Raw genomic sequence first — 21,179 nt, forward strand, 5'->3', positions numbered from 1 at the left:
AGAGGAGGATTGTAGATGACTCCAGCTAAGGCTGGAGGAACAGCTCAGTGCTCCACCCCCTCAAAACCCGGGCAGGCCAGCAGCCCAGCTGAGGGAGCCAGCGCCGGCCTACCCTTCCCCAGCCCCAGGGAGAGGATCCCACCTGCCAGCTACACAGCCCCCTCAAAGTCCCCTGGAGGGACCAAGCCCTTTCCTGCCCGCTTGCCTTTCACTTGCGAGGGTCCTCCTTCTAGCATCCCTTTCCCCTTTTGTTCATTTATTTCCATTCACTGAATTCTTAAAAATGCTGTGTTGTGGGGGTGCCTGGGTGGCTCAGTCAGTTGAGCGTCTGGTTCTTGATTTGGGCTCAGGTCATGATCTCGGGGTCATGAGACTGAGCCCCGTGTCAGGCTCTGGGCTCAGCAGGGAGTCTGCTTGAGATTCTCTCTCCCTCTCCCTCTGCCCCTCCACACACGTGTGCTCGCTCTCTCTCTCTCTAAAATGAATAAATAAATCTTTAAGGAAAAAAAGTCATGTTGTGGAGTAACTTTGAACTCACAGAAAAGGTGCAAGAACAGCATAATGAACTCCAATAAATCTTTCATCCATGTTTGCTGTTACCATCTTCCACATGTTTTATAATTCTCTCTCCCTCCCCCCATCTATCTGACCTATAATTTTTTTCCTGAAACATTTGAGAGAAAGCTGGAGACATGATAACCTCTTATTCCTAAACTCTTTAGTATGTATTTCCTAGAAATAAGGACACCAAAGTCAGGAAATTTACCACTGATACAATACTACCCTCTCATCGACAGTTCATAACCAAATTCTCCCAGTTGTTTGCATAATGCCCTTTATAGCTAATTCTTTTTTCCTGATTCAGGATCCAATCCAAGCCTGTCCTTTCATTTTCTCATTGATCAAATATGCCATGTGCCAGGCACTGTGTGAAGCCCTGGGGATAAAATAATGAGGGGGAATAACAGACAGAGCCACTATCCTCAAGACACTTGTAGTTTCGTAGGGTGACGTATTAATCAAGTAATCACACTAAGTTTGTGTAATCACAAACTAAGACATGTGCTTTAAAGAAAAAAGGCCTCAACTGGAATGAGGCCTGGGGGATGGGGGCAAAGAAGGCGCGAAGGCTCTCCTGAGGTTGACACCTGAGCCGAGATCTGAAGGGTGAGGCAGGGTTAGCCAAGCCAACTGCGCGTGTGTGTGCGTGCGTGTATTTGGAGGGGCAGGGCAACTGAAGAACGCTCCATGCAGCAAGATGGTTTGTTCAAGGTCAGCATGAATGGAAGGCAGAGGGGGCAGGACAGTAGTGTAGGGGGGGGCCTGGAGTGGAGTTTAGTCTTTATCCTTTATTCTCGATTTCAGAATCTAAAAGCTTTTTTTTTTTTTTTTTAAGATTTATTTATGGTGGGGGGGAGCGTGCAAGCAGGGGGAGGGGCAGAGGGCAGAGAAAATGAGACAAGCAGACTCCCTGCCAAGCAGGGAGCCCAACACGGGGCCCAACCCCAGGACCCTGAGATCATGATGTGAGCTGAAACCAAGAGTCAGATATTCAACCAACTAAGCTACCCAGGTCCCCCCAAAAGCTTTTTTTATAACTTTTTTTATAACTCAGTGACAAAACCTGACCTGAATGCACACGAAGCTACTTATACTCTTTACTTATCCACTTAGTGTAAATATTCTTATATTTTTGCCACAGGAAAAAATGTGTTACGATTATGGGGAGCTACCATAGGTCCTACTGGGACTATTAAATAATGCAGTATATGTGCTGAAACAACTTTCCTAAATCAGAAAGACCCTTGTGCACTCATCAATTCACTGCCTCTCAACCACAAATCCCCCTTCACTGACTGCTGCGCAAAAATGGATCTGGGCCCTTTATACATTTTTCCCTCACCAGATAACATGATGTTAATAGTAATCACAGTGACCAGTAGAAGATGCTGGAGAGACACTGCAGTAGAAGATGCTGGAGAGACACCGCAGGAGAAGGGGTTTTCCTGTCTCTCTGTTTTTCATCCTGGTTCCGGTGTATTTGCCAGGCAGGCAGCATGGATGACTCTGTCACCAGCTGGACCCCAGGACCTGACCTTTACCGCTCACATGCTTGTCCCCACCAGCCCTTGTCCTACATTTTTCCTTAAGTTCTTTTTTCCAGCTTATCTCCTAATTCAGGCAAAAGACCCAAGGGGTATAGCATCCCATGATGGAAACTGAAACACCCCGCAAGCAATAATGACTGTCCAGACAGAGCTCTGGTGGCCCACAGCACCCAGACCCATTTCAAATCCACCTCCGACATAAGCCTGTGCAGATGGACCATGGAGTGACCCATGGAGTGACTGACCACTACCTTCACCTCATTACACTAAAATCCCCACCCAAGGAGGAGCACAAGCCTCACTTACATAACATACAATGTATGTATAGGCATGTTTCCTTAAGGTGCATCTACGACCATGTCCACCTCCCTACACGATGGATATTCACCCTAACCCTAAATGAAAGGAACCCATTCGCCAATGCTCGGGGAGTCACAGCTTTGGAAATTATTCCTCAGGATCTCCTTATTTGCTGCAAACACAGTTTCCTTTGTGTAACAACTCTGCCTGGTATGGTTTCCCAGCTGTGACTCACCAAGGAGTGAACTCACGTTGGTTCGGTTACACCTTCTCCAGCACAGTGCTAGAGCAGCAAGTGCAGCTTTCCCATTGTCCCGCTGCAGGGACCAACAGCACCAAGCAGCTTCCCCTAATACTCGCTCCTGTGGGCAATGCAGCAGCTGAACGCCTTCCATGAGACACCTCGCCGTGATCCACTTTCCCCAGCACATCTCACTGATGTGGGACCGGAGCTGCTTCTCTGCCATTCAGTCAGCACACCTGTGCCTTTCCCAACAAAACTAAGATCTCAGCCTGGGGGCCTCTTCTGGGAGTGCTCTATCTCAGCCCCAAGAAGGGGGTCTCCTTAGAAACTCTATCTCAACAGGAGTGTGGGGGGGGTGCTCCTTGGTGCTGCTCCTCCATCTGCTATTCTCACATTCTTTAGAATACATTTAGAGCGCTCTTCATGATAGCCAACACTTCATTCCTACAATTTCTTGTCATAGGTGATAATTCTTTATATTAAATTTTCCGTGTTTAGATTGCTGGGTGGTTTCTCTCTCCTGACTGAACCCTGACTAACATAATTCTGAAACCTAAAATGTGCCTCATATAGAGGGTTTGGGCTCAGGGATTCTGGACCTAAAATAATAATAGCATCTGCGGACCACTTCTAATACGTAAGGCACTATTCCACGTGCTTTGTGTATGTGAACTAATTTAATCCTGATAACTATCTGCTGAGGTAGGGACTATTATCGTGCTCATTTTAAAACAGAGGACACAAAGAGATTCAGTAAGTTCCGAAGTCACACAACCAGTGAAGGGCAGAACTGGGATTCAAATCCAGGCAAACTTGTGGTCTTTTAAGCCTGGGAGCGAGGTGGGTCGGGAGCAAGGAGAGAGGTGGCAGCCGGGAGATCAGCTTGAAGTTTACTGTGCATTCTCCGCCATGCTCTCGGGGCCCCATGCCTACTTCACCTACTGCTTGCATCCCACTGCCCAGGAACTATCTGCCTAGTGGTCCAGCAGGTCCTCAAGGGTAGAGCCCCATCCTTTCCTCCTGGACTGTAAGTGCTTAGCAGAAAGCCAGCCTGGGCACGTTCAGTATTCACGCAAAATCTGCTGGATAAATGACATGTTGAATGAAGCAGAACTACAGACGCGAACAGCAGCTAAACAACGGGCTGAGCCTTCCGAGTCATATCCCAGGCTTGGAGTGCGCTGGCCTCATGATTCCTGTCCTGGGAGCTCCTCTTATGTCATCTGGCCTCACATGCGGACATCTGACAGTGATTGACAAAATGACTTCCAACTCTTGGACCCATTAGAAAGCAAATCTGGTCACAGGACTTCTCTGCCCCACACCCTTCAAATCTCTGGGAACCACAAGGCAAAGTCCAGTCCATGGTCCTGGCCCTACTACATTCCAGCCTCTTGCAGGCCCACTCTTGGCTTTACTTCCCAGGGGCCAGCAACACTGAACTTGGAAGACCCTGCGTATGCTGTGCTGTTTTCCCCAATCTGGGCTTTTGACTGTGCTGTCCTCTCTGCTGAAATGCCTGCACTCGCCACACCACATCTAGCCCTTTCCCTGCCTGGTTAAATCATCCCACTCACTTTCAAAGACTTAGGTGAGGATTCCCTCCTTCAGGAAGCCTTTCCTTGCTCTACCCACCCAGCCACCTGGGTTTATCTGCTCGCCTGCATGCTCATGTAGAACTGCACCTGCAGTCACCAGGAGATCCTACTGTATTCCGAATGACCTGCTGCATGTATGGAGTCAAGGTTAGTGGTGAAGGCTCAGGACCCTGCAGGCTAATCCCACTTCCATTAGTGACCAACCCGTGACCTTGGGTGCAACATTGCCTCTCGGTGGTGCTTAGTGCCCTCATATAAAATGGGGCTATTATAGCGTGTATCTTTGGGTTGCTCTGAAGATTAAGAACAGTTAGGAACAGTAATTTATATAAAGTGCTTCACACTGCGCCTGGCAAAGTAGCCTGCATGGTAGTTCGTATTATGAGTGTCTGATCCTCCGAGGCTGCAGGTAACACTCCTTGATGGCCTCACCACCTGGTACAGTGTCTAGGCCACCGCAGGGTGTAGCGCACAAATGGACGGACTCATTCTCCCTTCCCTCCCAGAGCCTCCAAACTGGCCCGCAGCCTCGAGTGCCTCCCACACTGCCTTATCCACCTTTCTGATCTGGTCCCTCTGCTCAGATCATCTTTTGTGCAAAAACTGTCCATGGCTTCCCTACTTCCGGAAGTCCGGCCTTGCCAGCCTCACCAGCCTCCCAGCAGAGCTCTGGCCCACCTCCCTGCAGTTACTTAACAGACATCCAAAGTTCAGTGACTTTGGCTTACTCCCTGTTCTTAAATTACTCCCCGCTTCCTGCTACTCGAGAGGCCCCAATCCTTCCCCAGGGCCACCCTGAAGTCACCACCTCCCTGATGTCCTTCCTGACCTCAATCCATGTGATTTGTGCCTCTTGGTATCCCACCACACTGGGCTGACCCCTCCCGCAGTACTAAGTACGCTCTGCCTTGTGCATACATCACCGTGAACTTGTCTAGGTCCCTTGTAGACGACAAGCCCTATGAAGGTAGGGGCTGTCTTCTGTACTTACTACAGAAACACACATAGTAACATAGTAAAACACGTAGTAAGCCCCCAAACCAATTAAGCTGGGACCCAGAACAAAAAGAAATGGTTGAAATCATTATAGTGGAAACTGAGAAAAAGAAAGATAATATGGTTAAATAAAAGGCAGTATGGGCACCCTGTGTTTACTCATTGGTATTCCAGGCTAAGGGCTAAGCTAAAAGAAAAAAAAAAAAAAGAGGCTGATCTGTTAATAAGGAGAGTGGCTTTAAAGAATACATACATGCAGGGTAATATACTAATCCTCCATAGGAAGAGAGGATTTTTCCACGAATTAAAAAGGAATTGAAGTAGCTGGAAGAGATTATCACAATTATGTCTGCCTTACAGAGTGTTTTATCCACCTCTACCCAAACACAACACACAAACACACTCATGCACACCCATAAAACAATCTGATGAGAAAATGGAAAATGGTCCATGTATTCATGTCTTAGGGCTGCCATAAAAAAGCACCACCAACTAGGTGGCTTAAACTAACAGAAATTTATTGTTCCACTATTCTGGAGGGTACAAGTTCAAAATCAAGGTGCTGGCAGAGCCAGGCTCCCTCCAAAGTCTCTGGAGGATGCATCCATGCCTCTTCTAGCTGCTGGTGGTCCCAGGCGTTCCTGGGTTTATGGCAGCATCACTCTGGTCTCTGCCTCAGTCTCCCCACAGTCCTGTCCTTCTCTGGTCTCCCCTCTTGTAAGGACCCCAGTCAGTCATATGGGATTAAGGGCCCACCCTACTCCAGCATGACCTCATCTGAACTAATTATATCTGCAATGACCCTATTTCCACATAAGGTCACATTCTGAGGTATAGGGGTTAGGACAGCAACATATCTTTTTAGGGAATATGATTCAACCCATAATATTCCATTTATCCATTTAATGGTAGATGTGGTCCTGAGAGAAGGACCTCACCAATCCCGAGGTCACATAACAACTAAAGGCATTTTCTCCAGCGGGAAGAGACTGGAACATGGGTCAGCAAACCCCGACATGCCAAATCCAGTCTGGGGCCTGTTGTTGCAAATAAAGTTTTATTGGAACACAGCACAGTCGTTCATTAATGTATCATCTCTGGCTGCTTTCACAGTAGAATGATAGAGTTGAGAAGTTGCCGCAGAGACCATATGGCCCACAAAGCCTAACATATTCTCCAGACTAAAACAATACATAACATACACTGGCCAAGTTTGGAGATGGACCTTCTAGAAACAGGAGGAAGCCCAGGCCCACACGGCAGTTCTCTGGGATCCCTTCTCTCCAGCTGGAACCTCACCCAATGGGCTATCCTACTGGGAAAACTCCTTCAACATTACTTTCCTCTGCCTACAGAAATGGCAAAACATAGCGCTATAACATTCGTGCCGCTAAAGCTAGACAATAAATTCTATAAGCATTTCCAAGAGACAGACATTAATTCTAACTGGAAAGGTCAGAGAAGACTTTCTGGGAAAGGAAAGATTTGAGAGGAGTCTGAAAAGAAGGATAGTGGGCACTCAAGAAATCCTCTAAGCCTCCCTGAGCCACAGCAGACTACCTAGGACTCTGCTGAAGCTAAGAGAGTGAGTTCCCTCTTGCTGAAGGTGTTCAAGCCAAAGATGGCTGACCTCTTGGCAGGGATGAGGTTGGGGAGATGGGGCAAGATGAAAGATAGCCCCTTGGAACTGTGGATTCTTCAGTCTCATGTCTCACCACTTGCTGAGTTAGACACACACAGCACAGAGACAGCAGGCGATGGAGGGCAGGAGGGAGAGACAGACTCACACAGAAAGTGGAGAGGGTTGAGGACAGAGGCATACTCACACCCAAAGTCAGAGAGCCCACAACAACCACACAGAGAGGAAAGCCATCCCAGCTTCTTTCCCCCTTAACTGCTGCAGAGAAAGAAAGAGCAAAAGCCTGACAACTAGGGTTAAAACTAATCAAATGTCCCTTCAATACCTCTGGCTTGGCACCTGACAGCCTTCTTAATGTGCCCCTTTGTTCCCTGGCCAGGCCTCCCACTGTCAGGGGAGGGAAGGGCAGCAGCCCAGCCAGGATCTGAGCTGGGGAGAGAGGCACACTCCACACATGCTGGGCGGACTCCTCAGGGAAAGCCTGGCACTCCAGAACAGAGCTACCCCAGCAGGAAAGAGAGCAGAGCAGACAGCAATGTGTGACAACTGCCCAGAGCGAGGGACACAGGCAAGTCCGGAAGCTGACGGAGTCCCTCTCATCTGTCCTCTGCTGGCACGCCAGGAATACATTATCCCCACTTCACAAAGGAGGAAATGGAGGCCGAGAGAGTTTCCACGACTTGCCCCGGTGTCAGTAAAGCATGGTAGTTAAGAGCACAGGGCGGAGAGTCAGAAGTCTGAGTCAGAGTCCCACCACTTGTCTCCCCTGCAGGCCTGGGAAGCTGCTTAAGCCTCCTGAGCTTGAGCCTTCCCGTCTGCGCAATGACCACAGCAAGAGCACATACTATGCTGAAGACGCGAGAAGGGCCTGGTGCACGGCATGCGCCAAGAGCTCAATAAATTAATGATCGTTATTGTCACCGAGGCTCAAAGAGAGCAAACTCTCAGCCCAGGACCGGCTGCCACACCCCATGCCCTACTGCCACACCAGCAGCCACCTGGAACCTCTAAAGGAAGGTTCCTGAAGCAGGTAGGGGGGAGGGGAGATGCAGCTACTCCTGCCCCCGGCAAAGGGTCCTGTACTCACAGACACGGGTGGCTGTGTTCAGCTGAACCGCCTCACCCAGTTAGCTCAGAGCCCTCACACAGGCCCTCTCTTTTCCAGAAATGCCCCCAGATGCCTTTGGGGCCCCCTCAGACAAGGGAATGTGGCATGTGCCATTCCCACTGGAAAGCTGTCTTTCCTCTCCTTTTAGATTCCCAACACTCTGGCAGTAACAAGAACGCACGTTCTGGGGTTTTCTGACATGCCAGGAAGCCCAGGGCAGAAAACAAAGTGGACTCTGTGCTCACATCATTTCTAATAAACCTACAGCAGCCCCTGACACAGCTGGAGCAAACTTTATTAGACAGGGTAGACCTCAAATTCAGAATACCTAAAAACACAGAGAAACAAGGTAAATGGTTCTTGGGCTTAGATAGAGCTGGAATATAAATCATCTGGATATAAACTTAACTGACTTTGTTCAAGAGCCTAAGGTTTTTTGTGTTTTGTTTTGTTTTTTAAGATTTTATTTATTTATTTGACAGAGAGACACAGCGAGAGAGGGAACACAAGCAGAGGGAGTGGGAGAGGGAGAAGCAGGCTTCCCGCAGAGCAGGGAGCCCGATGCAGGGCTCGATCCCAGGACCCTGGGATCATGACCTGAGCCGAAGGCAGACACTTAACGACTGAGCCACCCAGGTGCCCCCAAGAGCCTAAGGTTTATATGTTTATATTTCCAGGTAACAATCTCCCCCCCGTCCCCGAAAAAGTGCATTAGGCAAGAGTCAAAAAGGACCAGTCTCAACTTACTTGGCTCTGTGACTAGTCACGTCACTTAGGCCCTTTGAATCTCGGGTTTCTATTCTGTAAAGTGGGGGTCATAAGCCCTGTTGTGCCTCCACCATGACAGAAAGAGAACAAATTAGGCGCCTGGGTGGCTCCGTTGCTTGGATGACTGCCTTCCGCTCGGGTCATGATCCTGGAGTCCCGGGATCGAGTCCTGCATTGGGCTCCTTGCTCAGCGGGAGTCTGCTTCTCCCTCTGACCCTCTTCCCTCTCGTGCTGTCTCTCATTCTCTCTCTCTCAAATAAATAAATAAAATCTTTAAAAAAAAAAAAAAGAACAAATTAGACAAAGGTTATAAAGGAGGGCTCCCAAACTCACAAGTCTCCGGAGGCCAGGCTGGTTATGTGAAAGGGTAAAGAACCGAGGTTTGAGCGGAGGCCTGTCTAGAGCAGGCAACGGCTACCTTGATCCAGACACTTTCTGTGATACTGGAACCTGCGCCCAGCAGCAAGACTTTTACATTTTTTCTCATAAGCCAGAAGTGAGAATTTTTTTTAAATATGAAATATCCCAATGTTCAAGTACTGACAACTTTCTAACTAACACTTAAAAATAAAGACACCCTCGGGGCACCTGGTTGGCTCTATCGGTTAGGTGTCTGACTCTTGGTTTCCACTCAGCTCACGATATTGCGCCCCATGTTGGGCTCTGTGCTCAGTGTGGAGTCGGCTTGAGATTCTTTCCCCTCTTTCTCCCTCCGCCTCTGCTCCTCCCCCTGCTCTCCCACACTCTCTCTCTCAAATAAATAAATAAAATCTTTAAAAAAAATTTTTAAATGAAGATGTCCATCCATCTATGGGCCAACACTGGGTGAGCCACATGAGCTACATGGGCTACTTCTGGCCACAGGCCACCAGTCTGAAATCTCCATTAAAGCATACATGTAAGGTTCAAAAAAAAACAAAAAACAAAACAGTACAAAGGTCGAATGAAGTTCTCTGAGGGAGAGTCATTAGTCTATTGTCAATAGAATGATCAGGAATCCTACTCCAGATCCTGACACCCCCAAAACACGATCACCAACTTTTCCCTAGTTAGGTGCCAGATTTGGAAACTTATTATTTCACAAATAGATATGCATATACATTTTTTAACTGTCAGCACCTGACTCTGATCAATACTCAGGAGGAACCATGCAAAAATAAGTGTTCAGTTGAGCACATACAATGTGCTTCAGCAGCAGGAAGTAATTCTCACACACATTCCCCTGCCAGATGTTTCCAACCTGTTCCCTTTAAGAAAAATTAAGAAACCGCCCTCCTCCAGAAGCCACCTCTGGCACCCTCTGCTTCCCAGCCGGCCTCAGGGAGGAAGCTGACATCTGGAATCACGGGGGAGATTCGTACACACACACAACCCCAGTTAACTGGGCTCTTGGGAGGCTGCCCGAGGGAGCACGTGTGGTCTCCTCATGTCCTGGGGAAAAGGTAAAGGGAGATTCCCCCAAGGTCATAGGGCCAGTAGGTGGCAAGGCAGCAGAAAGAAGCCTCGGGCCGGGTGCTCTGCTGGAGTGAGACACCTGGGCTGGAATCCTGTTTCCATCACTTCCTAGCTGTGTGGCCCTGGATATGTCACCGAACCCCTCTGCACCTCAGCTTTCTCATCTTTACTGTAATCCTCATGACACTGTGAAGCAGTGACCACTGAGCTCATTTTAGGATAAGGCTGGAGCTGAAGTCCGGAGTGGGACACAGAGCAAGTGAGCAAGTGCCAGTGCTGGGCCTGGAATCACAGGAGTTTGTCCCCACTCCCACACTGCTTCCACCTCAAGGGAGAGGTGTGTAGGCCTTCCTAATGTCACACCTTCCCAGGGAGGCCCTGGTTGAGTACTCCCCCCACCCCCCACTTACAGCCACCTCCTCCTTGCCCCCATGGCAGGAGGGCAGAGCACCCATCCCAGAAGGGCAACAGACCACAGGCATCAGGGGAAAACACAACTTGAGACACCCCAGACAGTCTTCGTGGCCCCTGGCAGAGGAATTTTCAAAGTGTGCCACCCACCCCGGATCCTGGATCCCGGATCCCGGATCCTGCTTTCGCACCACTGGCACCCGATAAGAGTGCCACGAGTAACAGGCACCACAGAGCCCTCTGGGAGCACTGCTTGCCAACCTGGCAAATAAACACACTCCTCAGGAATACAAGTTCAAAGGCAGTCCCAGAGTGCTCCTGGGGAATATGGAGTGGGCCCCTGGGGAAGGTGAGGTCGGCCTCCCAGGGATGCTGACAAGCTGAGGATGTGGGTAGAGGCGAGAGTTCCTGGATGGACTCTCAGTAGAGTTTGTTAAACACACGGATCCTTGGCCCACCCCACCTAGGAAGTGATGGAAACACACAGACCCTTGGCCCACCCACCACCTCCTTGAGCCCGGGAGTCCTTGAAGAACCATTCTTCAAGGCTAAGCTTCCTGCGCTCAACCAGCAGTTACTGAGTACCAACCCTATCAACCACTCACTCGCTTCCTCAGTCATTCAGCAAACACTTTGGGCAAACAAGAGTGGGCGACTGAGACAGAGGTTAGTCCCTGCCTTCAGGAGCCGTCACTCTGGACAGATCAAATTAAAACAATTACACTGCATGACACATTTAATAAGGGGCTTTGGGTCCCTGTAGGAGAGAACATAACCACAGGCTGCCCGTAAACGGGTGAGTGAGGCTTAGGGGACAGGTGGCAGGGAAGGAGGTGTGAGAGGCAAGGGAGCAGCGCGGGTGTAGGCTGAGAGACGTGCAACAGCCTGACAGGTGCAAGGAGTGAGCAGCAGGAAGAAGCACAAGGCCATGCCTTCCTGGAAGGTCCTCTGATCTAAGCGGGCAGATGATAAGTCAGGGCTCAGGGGAACTAAGACCAGTGAGCAACTCCTGGGGGCTGGAGTGACCAAAAAAGACTTCTTGGGGGTGGCGGTGCCTGGGTGGCTCAGTTGTTAAGCGTCTGCCTTCGGATCAGGTCATGATCCCAGGGTCCTGGGATCGAGCCCCTCATCGGGCTCCCTGCTCGGCTGGAAGCCCACTTCTCCCTCTCCCACTCCCCCTGCTTGTGTTCTGTTTCTCGCTGTGTCTCTCTCTGTCAAATAAATAAATAAAATCTTAAAAAAAAACTTATTGGGGACACCTGCATGGCTTAGTCGGTTAAGCATCTGCCTTTTTTTTTTGTCATTTTTTTTTATTAACATATAATGTATTATTTGTTTCAGAGGTACAGGTCTGTGATTCTCAGTCTTACACAATTCACAGTGCTCACCATAGTACATACCCTCCCCAGTGTCACCCACCCCCCTCACCCTCCCACCCCCTCCACTCCAGCAACCCTCAGTTTGTTTTCTGAGATTAAGAGTCTCTTATGGTTTGTCTCCCTCTCTGGTTTCGTCTTGTTTCATTTTTCCCTCCCTTCCCCTATGATCCTCTGTCTTGTTTCTCAAAATCCTCATATCAGTGAGATTGTATGATACTTGTCTTTCTCTGATTGACTTATTTCGCTTGGCATAATACCCTCTAGTTCTATCCATTTCGTTGCAAATGGAAGATTTCATTTTTTGATGGCTGCATAATATTCCAGTGTGTGTGTGTGTGTGTGTACCACATCTTCTTTATCCATTCATCTGTTGATGGACATCTAGGCTCTTTCCATAATTGGGCTATTGTGGACATTGCTGCTATAAACATTGGGGTGCATGTGCCCCTTCGGATCACCACATTTGTATCTTTGGGGTAAATACCCAGTAGTGCAATTGCTGGGTCATACAGTAGCTCTATTTTCAACTTTTTGAGGAACCTCCATACTGTTTTCCAGAGTGGCTGCACCAGCTTGCATTCCCACCAGCAGCGTAGGAGGGTTCCCCTTTCTCTGCATCCTCGCCAACATCTGTCGTTTCTTGACTTGTTAATTTTAGCTATTCTGACTGGTGTGAGGTGGTATCTCATTGAGGTTTTGATTTGTATTTCCCTGATGCTGAGTGACGTTGAGCACTTTTTCATGTGTCTGTTGGCCATTTGGATGTCTTCTTGGCAGAAATGTCTGCTCATGTCTTCTGCCCATTTCTTGATTAGATTAGTTGTTCTCTGGGTGTTGAGTTTGATAAGTTCTTTATAGATTTTGGATACTAGCCCTTTATCTAATATGGCATTTGCAAATATCTTCTGCCATTCTGTCGGTTGTCTTTTGGTTTTGTTGACTGTTTTCTTTGCTGTACAAAAGCTTTTCATCTTGATGAAGTCCCAATAGTTCATTTTTGCCCTTGCTTCCCTTGCCTTCAATGATGTTTCTAGGAAGAAGTTGCTGTGGCTGAGGTCGAAGCATCTGACTCTTGATTTCAGCTTGGGTCATGATCATAGGGTCATGGGATCCAGCCCCACACTGGGTGTGGAACCTGCTTAGGATTCTCTCGCTCCCTCTCCCCCTGACCCCTCTCGTATGCATGCTTTCTCTAAAAACAAAAAAACAAAAAACTTCCTGGAGGCGGCAAAGAATACTTCCTAGAAAGATGCAGAGGAGCTGGATTCTTTCCTAGGGTACATTGGGAAGTGGGAAGATTCCCTCAATAACTGCTTCAGATTCCAAAGAGTCAGGGAGTGGGGTACAAAGAGTGCAGACATACCTTCCTTCCCACCCCCAATCATCAGCGAGGCTGGCCCTGTTCCACTTCTGAATGCTGTGCCACGAGGCCAACCACCTATCCTCAGACTGCTCAGCTTCCAACAACAATTCATTCAACCACCGAAAGAAACCCCCAATATACAGAACACTGTTTCCATCTTCCAGACCAAGAAATCCAGGCACAGAGGTCAAGTGACTTGCCCAAGGCTAGGGATCTGAATCAAGCAGTGTAGCTCCAAAACTAGAGCCCTACACATTGCCCCACAGCATCTCAATCTAGGAGGATGGGAGAGTCCCTTTGCTAATGGGGCTTCAGTGGGGGTTGGGCGAAGGTTCCTCTTCAAGGTCACACCACCACCAACTGACCTCGTGGGTTCCTCCTTGGCCACGGAAGAGGTTCAGTCTTAGAACAATGGTCCCATCTGCTCAGACGTCAGGGCTCCCCTAGCAGCCTCATAGGAATGGATGGAAGGGCAGGGTGGGAAACAGGTCCTTTATCCTTCTTAGGCACCGGGTCAGAGACCCACAGGTTCAAATACCAGCTCTACAACCACAGGCTGCGTATCCTCAGCCAGTACCCACACCTCTGTGAGCCCTGGTTCCATTCATTCCTGGTGTTTATAATTGGAAGTTTTAACAAGATGTACAGGTAAAGGGCTTCTTAGTCCAATGCCTAGCAGAGTAAGTGCCAAATACATGGTAGCTGCTATGATGATGATGATTAACCTTGTCATTCTCCCCGTCATCTATATCATCATCATCCTTATTAGTGTCATTTAATGCTGTGGCTTTTATCACCTGAGCAAACAGAAGAAAATCTAGCATCTGAAGCTCAGAATTCTCTCAAAACCAAAGGGAAGGAAAACATGGGCCTGCTTTTTTCCCTTCCTTCTCCTATCTATACTCAGCAGAGGGCAGCAAACAGGAACCATCCAAAGATAAGAGAGAGAAAGAGAGACACATGGAGAGAAAGCTACACACTCATAAATACACACCCACCCACCACAGCAAGCTGAATTGTTTAGCTTCCTCTAGCTTCCAAAGTATGAACACTCCGCCTCCTCCAGCTAAGAGGGCCAGGCAGAAAAAAAGTCGAAGCTGAAGAGACAGAAGTTCTTTTTCAGCTTGAGAGAAATTTTCAATGAACTGACTTTCAGTGTGTGTGCGTGCGTGCAGGCAGGGCACGCAGCGACTCTCAGGACGTCTGGGAGGGGGAGGAAGGCAGCAGCAGAACTCATAGGCAAGATTAAATAAAGACAGGTTCCCACCTGCGCTTCATCCCAGCCCCTCTACTCCACGCCGGGAAGCGTCCACAGCTTTCCTCGGGAGGACAGCGAGGCTCCCAGAGTGAAACATCCCAGCCAAGGGAGGGCAGAGCTGCGATGAGAACACAGACCTCCAGACTGAAGGTTCAGTGACCGACACTGAGTCCAGGATGGCCGAGAGGTTTTACCTCGGGGGCCAAGCCTGACTCCCCTCAGCAGTGACTGCTTGGGACACTGTATCAGAGAGGTTCTGGAATGGACACTTGTTGTCTTCATCGCTAGATCGCTTTTCCCCTCCTCTCCACGAAAGCACTCGGATTTTTCTCTGGGAACTGTTCTTCCTACAACTCTGATGGCCTGAGCCTAACCCTAGCTCCAGGGTGGGTTAAGTCAATCAGCATAGCTCATGCTTTTGACAAGTGTCATTGGTTCAGAGAGCATATTAGATCTAAATTGGGCTGATAATACCTAAAGAGACTTGCGAGCACTTAGAGGAAAAAAAGTTTCCTCTCCCTTCTAGAGAAGCCACCAGAGGAGACAGACTCTCTCCTCCGGGATCTGGGTATGGACATGAGGTCAGAAAGAGCTACAACCACTTTTTGCTACCACAAGGGCTCAGTCTAGGGCATGAACCTCCGGATCAGACCATACGTGAGGCCACTGCAATTACAGGAGCTAATATATCCCCTTACTCATTTCAGCCCATTCTGTTACTTACAAGTGATAGAGAATCTGAAGTGGCTCTTCAGCTCGCACTAGCTCCATCTGCCACAGATAGCAGTAATAATGCCACATGTGATACATCCATTTAATTTCTCAATTTCTCAGCCGGATCCCTTTGCCACCTTAAAATCTAATTCATTTTACTTGCTTTAACACTATAAAAACTTGACAAGAAATGTATAAAAATGGATCTGCAAAAAAACCAGGTAAGTTCCAGCGATTAAGTACCAGCCTCCAAAACTGGGGGTGATGATTTTGACTCATGTAGAGAAGGATCAATTATCAGGATGTGGAGGGAAAAAGTATTCGTGGTGATAAAGAGCAAGAATGTGGAGAAGAACTGGGTTCTGATCTGCACTCCCCACTCTGAGAATGGATTCCCCCCTCTCCTGGGCCTCAATTTCCACACCTACACAACAAGGCAGGCAGACTAGATGACTTCTGAAGCTCCGGTACATCTTGATCCTTCAGCAAACACGTTCTGACCATCTTCCAAGGGCCAAGCCTTAGGCTATGTGCTGGAAGAGGATGCAGTTCCTCCTTCAAGACATTTCTGGAAGGGGAGGCCACGATGCACTCATTGGCCACAGGAACTCAGGAAGGTATAGGGTACCTCCTTTCCCCACTGCACTGGGCAGGAGGACAGTGGTTCTCTGAGAAGCAAGACTCTTACCTCAGTCTTCCTGGGAGCTTGGATACACAGATGGGATGCAGAGGGTCAGATACATACAAAATACAGAACCCACTGCAAACACCATCATGAGCGATTAGCTGCCACAGGACACACTGTGGGCCGCCAGTTTACCTCAGGATGTTTTTCAGTGATGGGATCCCGATGCTATCTCTGTGTAAGAGTCGACTGTGGACAAGGTACAATTAGCAAGCTAGACGGTTATCTTTGAAATGGGTCTTTGCATTTTCATTCCTGATTCCATTATTTGTTATCATGTCACTGGTGCCAACAGATTAAAGACTGAACATCCTCAGAGTATAAACACATCCCTAAGTAGTAGTGGCTTCATCACAACCTAGGTACGGGGAGGCCTGTTTTAACATACTTCTACTGTTTGGACTTTTGCAATACATGCTTCCAAACAAACTCATAGAACCCCAGGAAGTTAAAGTTGGAAACATCCTAACAAAGGATCTATTCCTTATGTCACAAATAAATTTTAATGCCATTAACTCCACTTGAGTAGCAACCAAGTCTGGACTTAGTGGGAAAGAGACCGATGAGCAATGTCTGCCTGGCCAGGGGAGGGGAACACCATTAGGATACACATTTACCTTTCCTCTCCTGAATATAAACCTTCACTTCACAGTTGAAAGATCCAAGGCCCAAAGAGGTTAAACCCCTTTCCTAAGGTCCCACAGGGAGTTTAGGGGCAGGAGAGAGAACTAGAATCCCAGCCTCTGTTCCCAGGCCTTCCTCATCTGGGCTCCTGAGGAGACTACAAACCTAGGATGACAGGGTGAATGCCGAGAGCCAGATTTGCTCAGGTAAACCAACAACCCTGCGCCGGTGGCATCAGATTTCAGCTGGGCCTGCAGACAGACAAGAGATTAGCAGGATAAAGGGTCCCAGGCCCTCTGTGGAAAATTAAAGAAATCATTCCAAGGCTACATTTCTATGGTACTTAACTTTCTGATGGGTAAGGCTCTGCCACCAGGAAGACTAAAAAAGGGTGGAGTAGGGGGGACGTATTGATGTCTGGATGTTCTAAGAATAAAGTTCAGCTCTGACACAATGAGAAAAACTCTTGATACTTGAAAATTAAAGTCACTGGTATTCTATTATCCTACAATTTCTATGCTACAGTCGCTATTATCCAATGAAGTCATTTCTCACAAGAGATTATGGCTCTGAAATGGGGAGGGACTGCATCACGTTTCCTAACATGGGTTTTGATAGCTAGTCCCCTGGTCTGGAATAGGAAACAGACTGCAGGATTAAATCAAGATATTAAACAGACTGGGGCTAGGAATGAGAGGGATCCCTAAATTAAAATGAAGGTGGCTCTAATTGAATTTAAATTTAAATTTAAATAAATAAATAAATAAATAAAATGAGGATGGCTTCAGGACTGGCTTTTCTTGCTCAGTCTCACAACTGTTGGAGAAGCCAGCTGTATGACCAGATGAATATTGAAACCCTAAAAGCATTATGTGTCATTTATAAATCAGCTGCCCTACCCAGCTCCAGAGGTATACCTAGGATGAGCTAGCATGACAGTTCTATAGACTTACTTTCTAGCAGATGATAAATGCTCTTAACTTGAAACTCTATTCTTCAAACCAGTGGAGAAGTTAAGGAGTTAAAGGACTGCTCTAACAGTGGGTATGTTAACCCTGGAACCCACGAGGAATATATTTTGCATTTGGATAAAGTCCTGTCAGACTTCCCTCCAGAGCCTCTGCAGTTATTTCTACCAGAAAGATCAACGAGGTGCCTTGGGATAATTCTCAACAATTACAAGAGTGACAAGCTGAGCTCCAAACTGGTCAGCCCTGTCGAAAGAAGCCCTGTGTGCTCAAGAGGCCAGATTTCCCAGATAGCAGGCGGACTGACAGGTTCCGTGAATGTTCCAGCACCCTGGGATGAGGAACAGAACACCATGGCTCTGAGAAGTCAGCCTCCTCCCTCAAGGCCAGCTGACATTCAGACAAGGGACTGGGGGCCAAGCCCAGTGCTGTGCATCTGCAGGAGAGTGACACAAAAAGTGGCTGTGTGGAAATTTGGCAGAGTATTCCTGAAAGGCAGCAGATGAATGCTGAATCCTACAGCATCTCGCAGAGCTTATCATTGGGGAAACAGCTCCCTTCTGCTACTCCCAGAAAGCAAAGGGAGTTTCTTTAAAGCAAGGATAATCTATCAGTACCCGCCCCCCATACCCACCACCACACCCCTAATGTCTTCCTCCTCCTCCTCATGATATTCCAGAGCAAAAGTAATGAACAAGAACTAGACCTTCCCAAATGAGCCTGTCTGTCCTTTTCCAGTTAAGGGCTCTGAGCAGTGCCCAGTTGTTGCTCCCCTCTCTCTTTGCCCAAAAGGCTGCCTTACTCCATCAATTCCCTCTTGCACAAGTGAGCAATTTACTTTGAAAGCTCAGGCCAAACTGGCAGTTAACCTTGACCTTCTCTCTACACATCTGGGTCTATAGAAAATGAAAATCAGGACGTCTCTGGCATCCACGGCAAATGAAATACGAGGGCTTTCTTCAGGCGAGGCAGAATGTCAGGAGCTATTTTAGAACTGGCTACAGCTATTCTAAAGGAGAGTTAGTGCTCAGGCAGGACACTCCCCACCTTGACATGGGGCTGTGTCCAGTATGGAGGCCCCACAGCTAGGGATGCTACAAGGGTCCCCACCCTCAGGAAAGAAAGAAGAAGTGGCCATTGTACTTCTCAATGATTGACTGGGTATCATAATGCTGGACCTGCACCAATAACCACATTTTACGGATGGAGAAAGGGAGGCTCAGAGAGGGAGATAAGAGGTGATCAAGGATACACACAGCAAGTTAACAGTAGAGCTGAGGACAGAACCCTGGCCTCCTGCCCCTGATGCTGACATAGGGTGAGAACAGAAGAAAGATTTCATGAAGGAAAAACTCATACGGATACAGAATTTAAGGGAAAGAGGTCTAATATGGCTGTCAGGGTTTGAACCAGGGGTTTAGTGAAGGCGTTGAGGGAGCTTAATTTCCAAACAATAAGATCTACCAAAAAGATCACCGAGGCCCTCCAGAACGGTTTGCAACAATTACCAGTGACAGGCTGTACTCATATTGGGTCATCCCTTTGGCAAGCAGCTGTCCGTGCTCAAGATGCCAGACTGCCCAGGCAGCAGCCTGATACCAGGAAGAGAGAGAAAAACATCAGCCTCAAAAGTCAGCTTCTTCCCTCATCCTGCCAACAATCAGTTAAATTTGACCCCAATAGACAAATTATCCACTTCCCATGGGGCCAGGGAAATCCTATAAGAAAACCTGAAATGTCCCACTGTGTGAAACAGTTCAAGCATATATACACACTCACTCGCACCTACTGAGCCAGGAGCTGGGAAAGCAGGAGTGCTCTGACAGAGCTTCTGCTATCAATCTGTAGGTACGTGTGACACAACAGACACACACACACACACACACACACACACACACACACGTGGGTGAGTTCAGAAGAAGCAGGAACAATTAAGATCCTAGTCTTGGCTGCAAGAAACAATGCACCTAATCAAACTGGACAAGTTCAAAAGGGATCATGGGTACTCTACGAAGGGACAGGGAAGGCACCTGAAGTCCCATCCTCAGGGCACACTGCACACAAATAGCCTTTGGGAAATTTTGGGGGTCCCTCCACCAGAACTCACACTTCTGGACTCCCAGAAGGTCAAAGGCAGGAGGTCCCTCAAGAACCAGGAGCTTCCTCCCTCCCCCAGGACCTGAAGCTCCAAGGGGAGCATGATTTTTGCATCCTCCAAGGAACCCACAGATCTGGGAAAGAGGAAGGGTGAGGAGGGGAGAGGGTAAGCAAATGGGGAGAGGAGGGAGGCCTGGTGTCCCATTAGGCAGATGGGAAAACAGGAAAGGGGCTGACCTGAGTAGGGAACACTGGGATCAGCAGGTGGGGGTGAAAGCAGAACAAAAATAGAAGGACCGCCAGCTCCTGAAGAAGGAGTCACCCTGGGATATAGGAATGCAGACTGGACCCTCCAAAAGCAAGATGCTGGGAGGTGAGGGGTTACCAGACATGGATAGAAAGGAGGATGGTAACCTAAGGTAACAAACACATCTTCCAGACTGAGCAACAGGAGTCTGTTTCTAGTTCTGATTCGGCCTCTGGCTGACGTGGGGGCCCTGGACAAGTTCCTGTCCTTCTCTGAGCCTCAATGTTCCCAATCCCCAAAATGGGAAGAACCGAAGGGTCTCCGGCTCTGACACTGAGGATGCAGAAACGGAAAGGTGGAGGGAGGAACCGAAGGCTCCAAGTGAATACGGGGAGAGAGTGTTCCCACCCCCACAGCAACTGGGGGACTCACCAGTCCGGCCGCCGGGACCACCGCCGCCCCCGATCCCCCGGGGGTGCCGTCGGGCTGCCGCTCGCGGTACAGCGCCCAGAGCCCCACGTTGGGCAGAAGGACCAGGGCCGCCAGCACCAGCGCCACCGCCTGCAGAAGCCGCTTCTCCTTCCGCCTCATCGGGGCCGGTCAGCCCCGCCGCGCCCCGCCGGCCCCGCCGCGCGGCCCCCCGCTCCGCGCGTCCGCCCGTCCGCCCGGCGGCGGCAGCAGCTCAGCGACGAGAAACTGCCGCGGCGCCGGCCCCGCTCCAACTCCGCGGCACTTCCGCCGCTCGCCGGCCGGGGAGCCGGCCTCTGCCACCGCGCCGCAGCCACGGGGGAGGCTGCCGTCGCCGCCGCCGCCTCTGAGCCGGCCGAGCCGCGGTGCCCCGCGCCGCTCTCCTCCGGCTCGGTGGCCGAACTCTGTGCGCCAGGGGCCCCGGCTTTCTCGCGGCTCTTGCCGGTCAGCCCCGGCGCGGCGGGGGCCCCGGAGCGGAGCGCTTCCCCCTCTCGGGCCGCGATGGTGCGGCCCGCTCCTCGGCGGCTGCCCCGCCCGCGGCAGCTTTGAGAAAGTCCCGGAGTTGGCGAGTTGGGCGCTAACTGCTGCCGGCTGAGCGGAGGTGCTTGTCCGCGGGCTGAAACGCGCGGGGAGCCCCCGCAAAGCTCTGCCCGCAAGCTCTGCTCCGGACTACCCCGAGCGTTTGCGAGCTCCCCGGGGGTGTGCAAATAGTGCTGGAGCTCCGCGGGACGCTCGGGGCTGTGGCTTGC

At 49.5% G+C, this 21,179-nt stretch overlaps 1 protein-coding gene across 2 annotated transcripts in view; it reads right to left on the minus strand.

Moving 5' to 3' along the window:
• The window catches only part of GALNT10 (polypeptide N-acetylgalactosaminyltransferase 10), a 223,617-nt gene extending 202,956 nt beyond the window's left edge, over positions 1 to 20,661 (minus strand). The window contains exon 1 of one of the 2 annotated variants that reach the window (XM_028106586.2): positions 20,395 to 20,661. In XM_028106586.2, coding sequence (XP_027962387.1) covers positions 20,395 to 20,553 — 159 coding nt within the window. In that variant the 5' untranslated portion in view covers positions 20,554 to 20,661. The remainder of the gene's footprint in view (positions 1 to 20,394) is intronic. The other variant, XM_028106585.2, reaches the window with a different exon arrangement.
• Positions 20,662 to 21,179: the final 518 nt, after the last annotated feature.

Source organism: Eumetopias jubatus, unplaced genomic scaffold (genome assembly GCF_037043125.1).
Source record: "Eumetopias jubatus isolate StellerSeaLion01/CBP00866 unplaced genomic scaffold, mEumJub1_p1.0 scaffold_5, whole genome shotgun sequence".
NCBI classification, from domain to species: domain Eukaryota; kingdom Metazoa; phylum Chordata; class Mammalia; order Carnivora; family Otariidae; genus Eumetopias; species Eumetopias jubatus.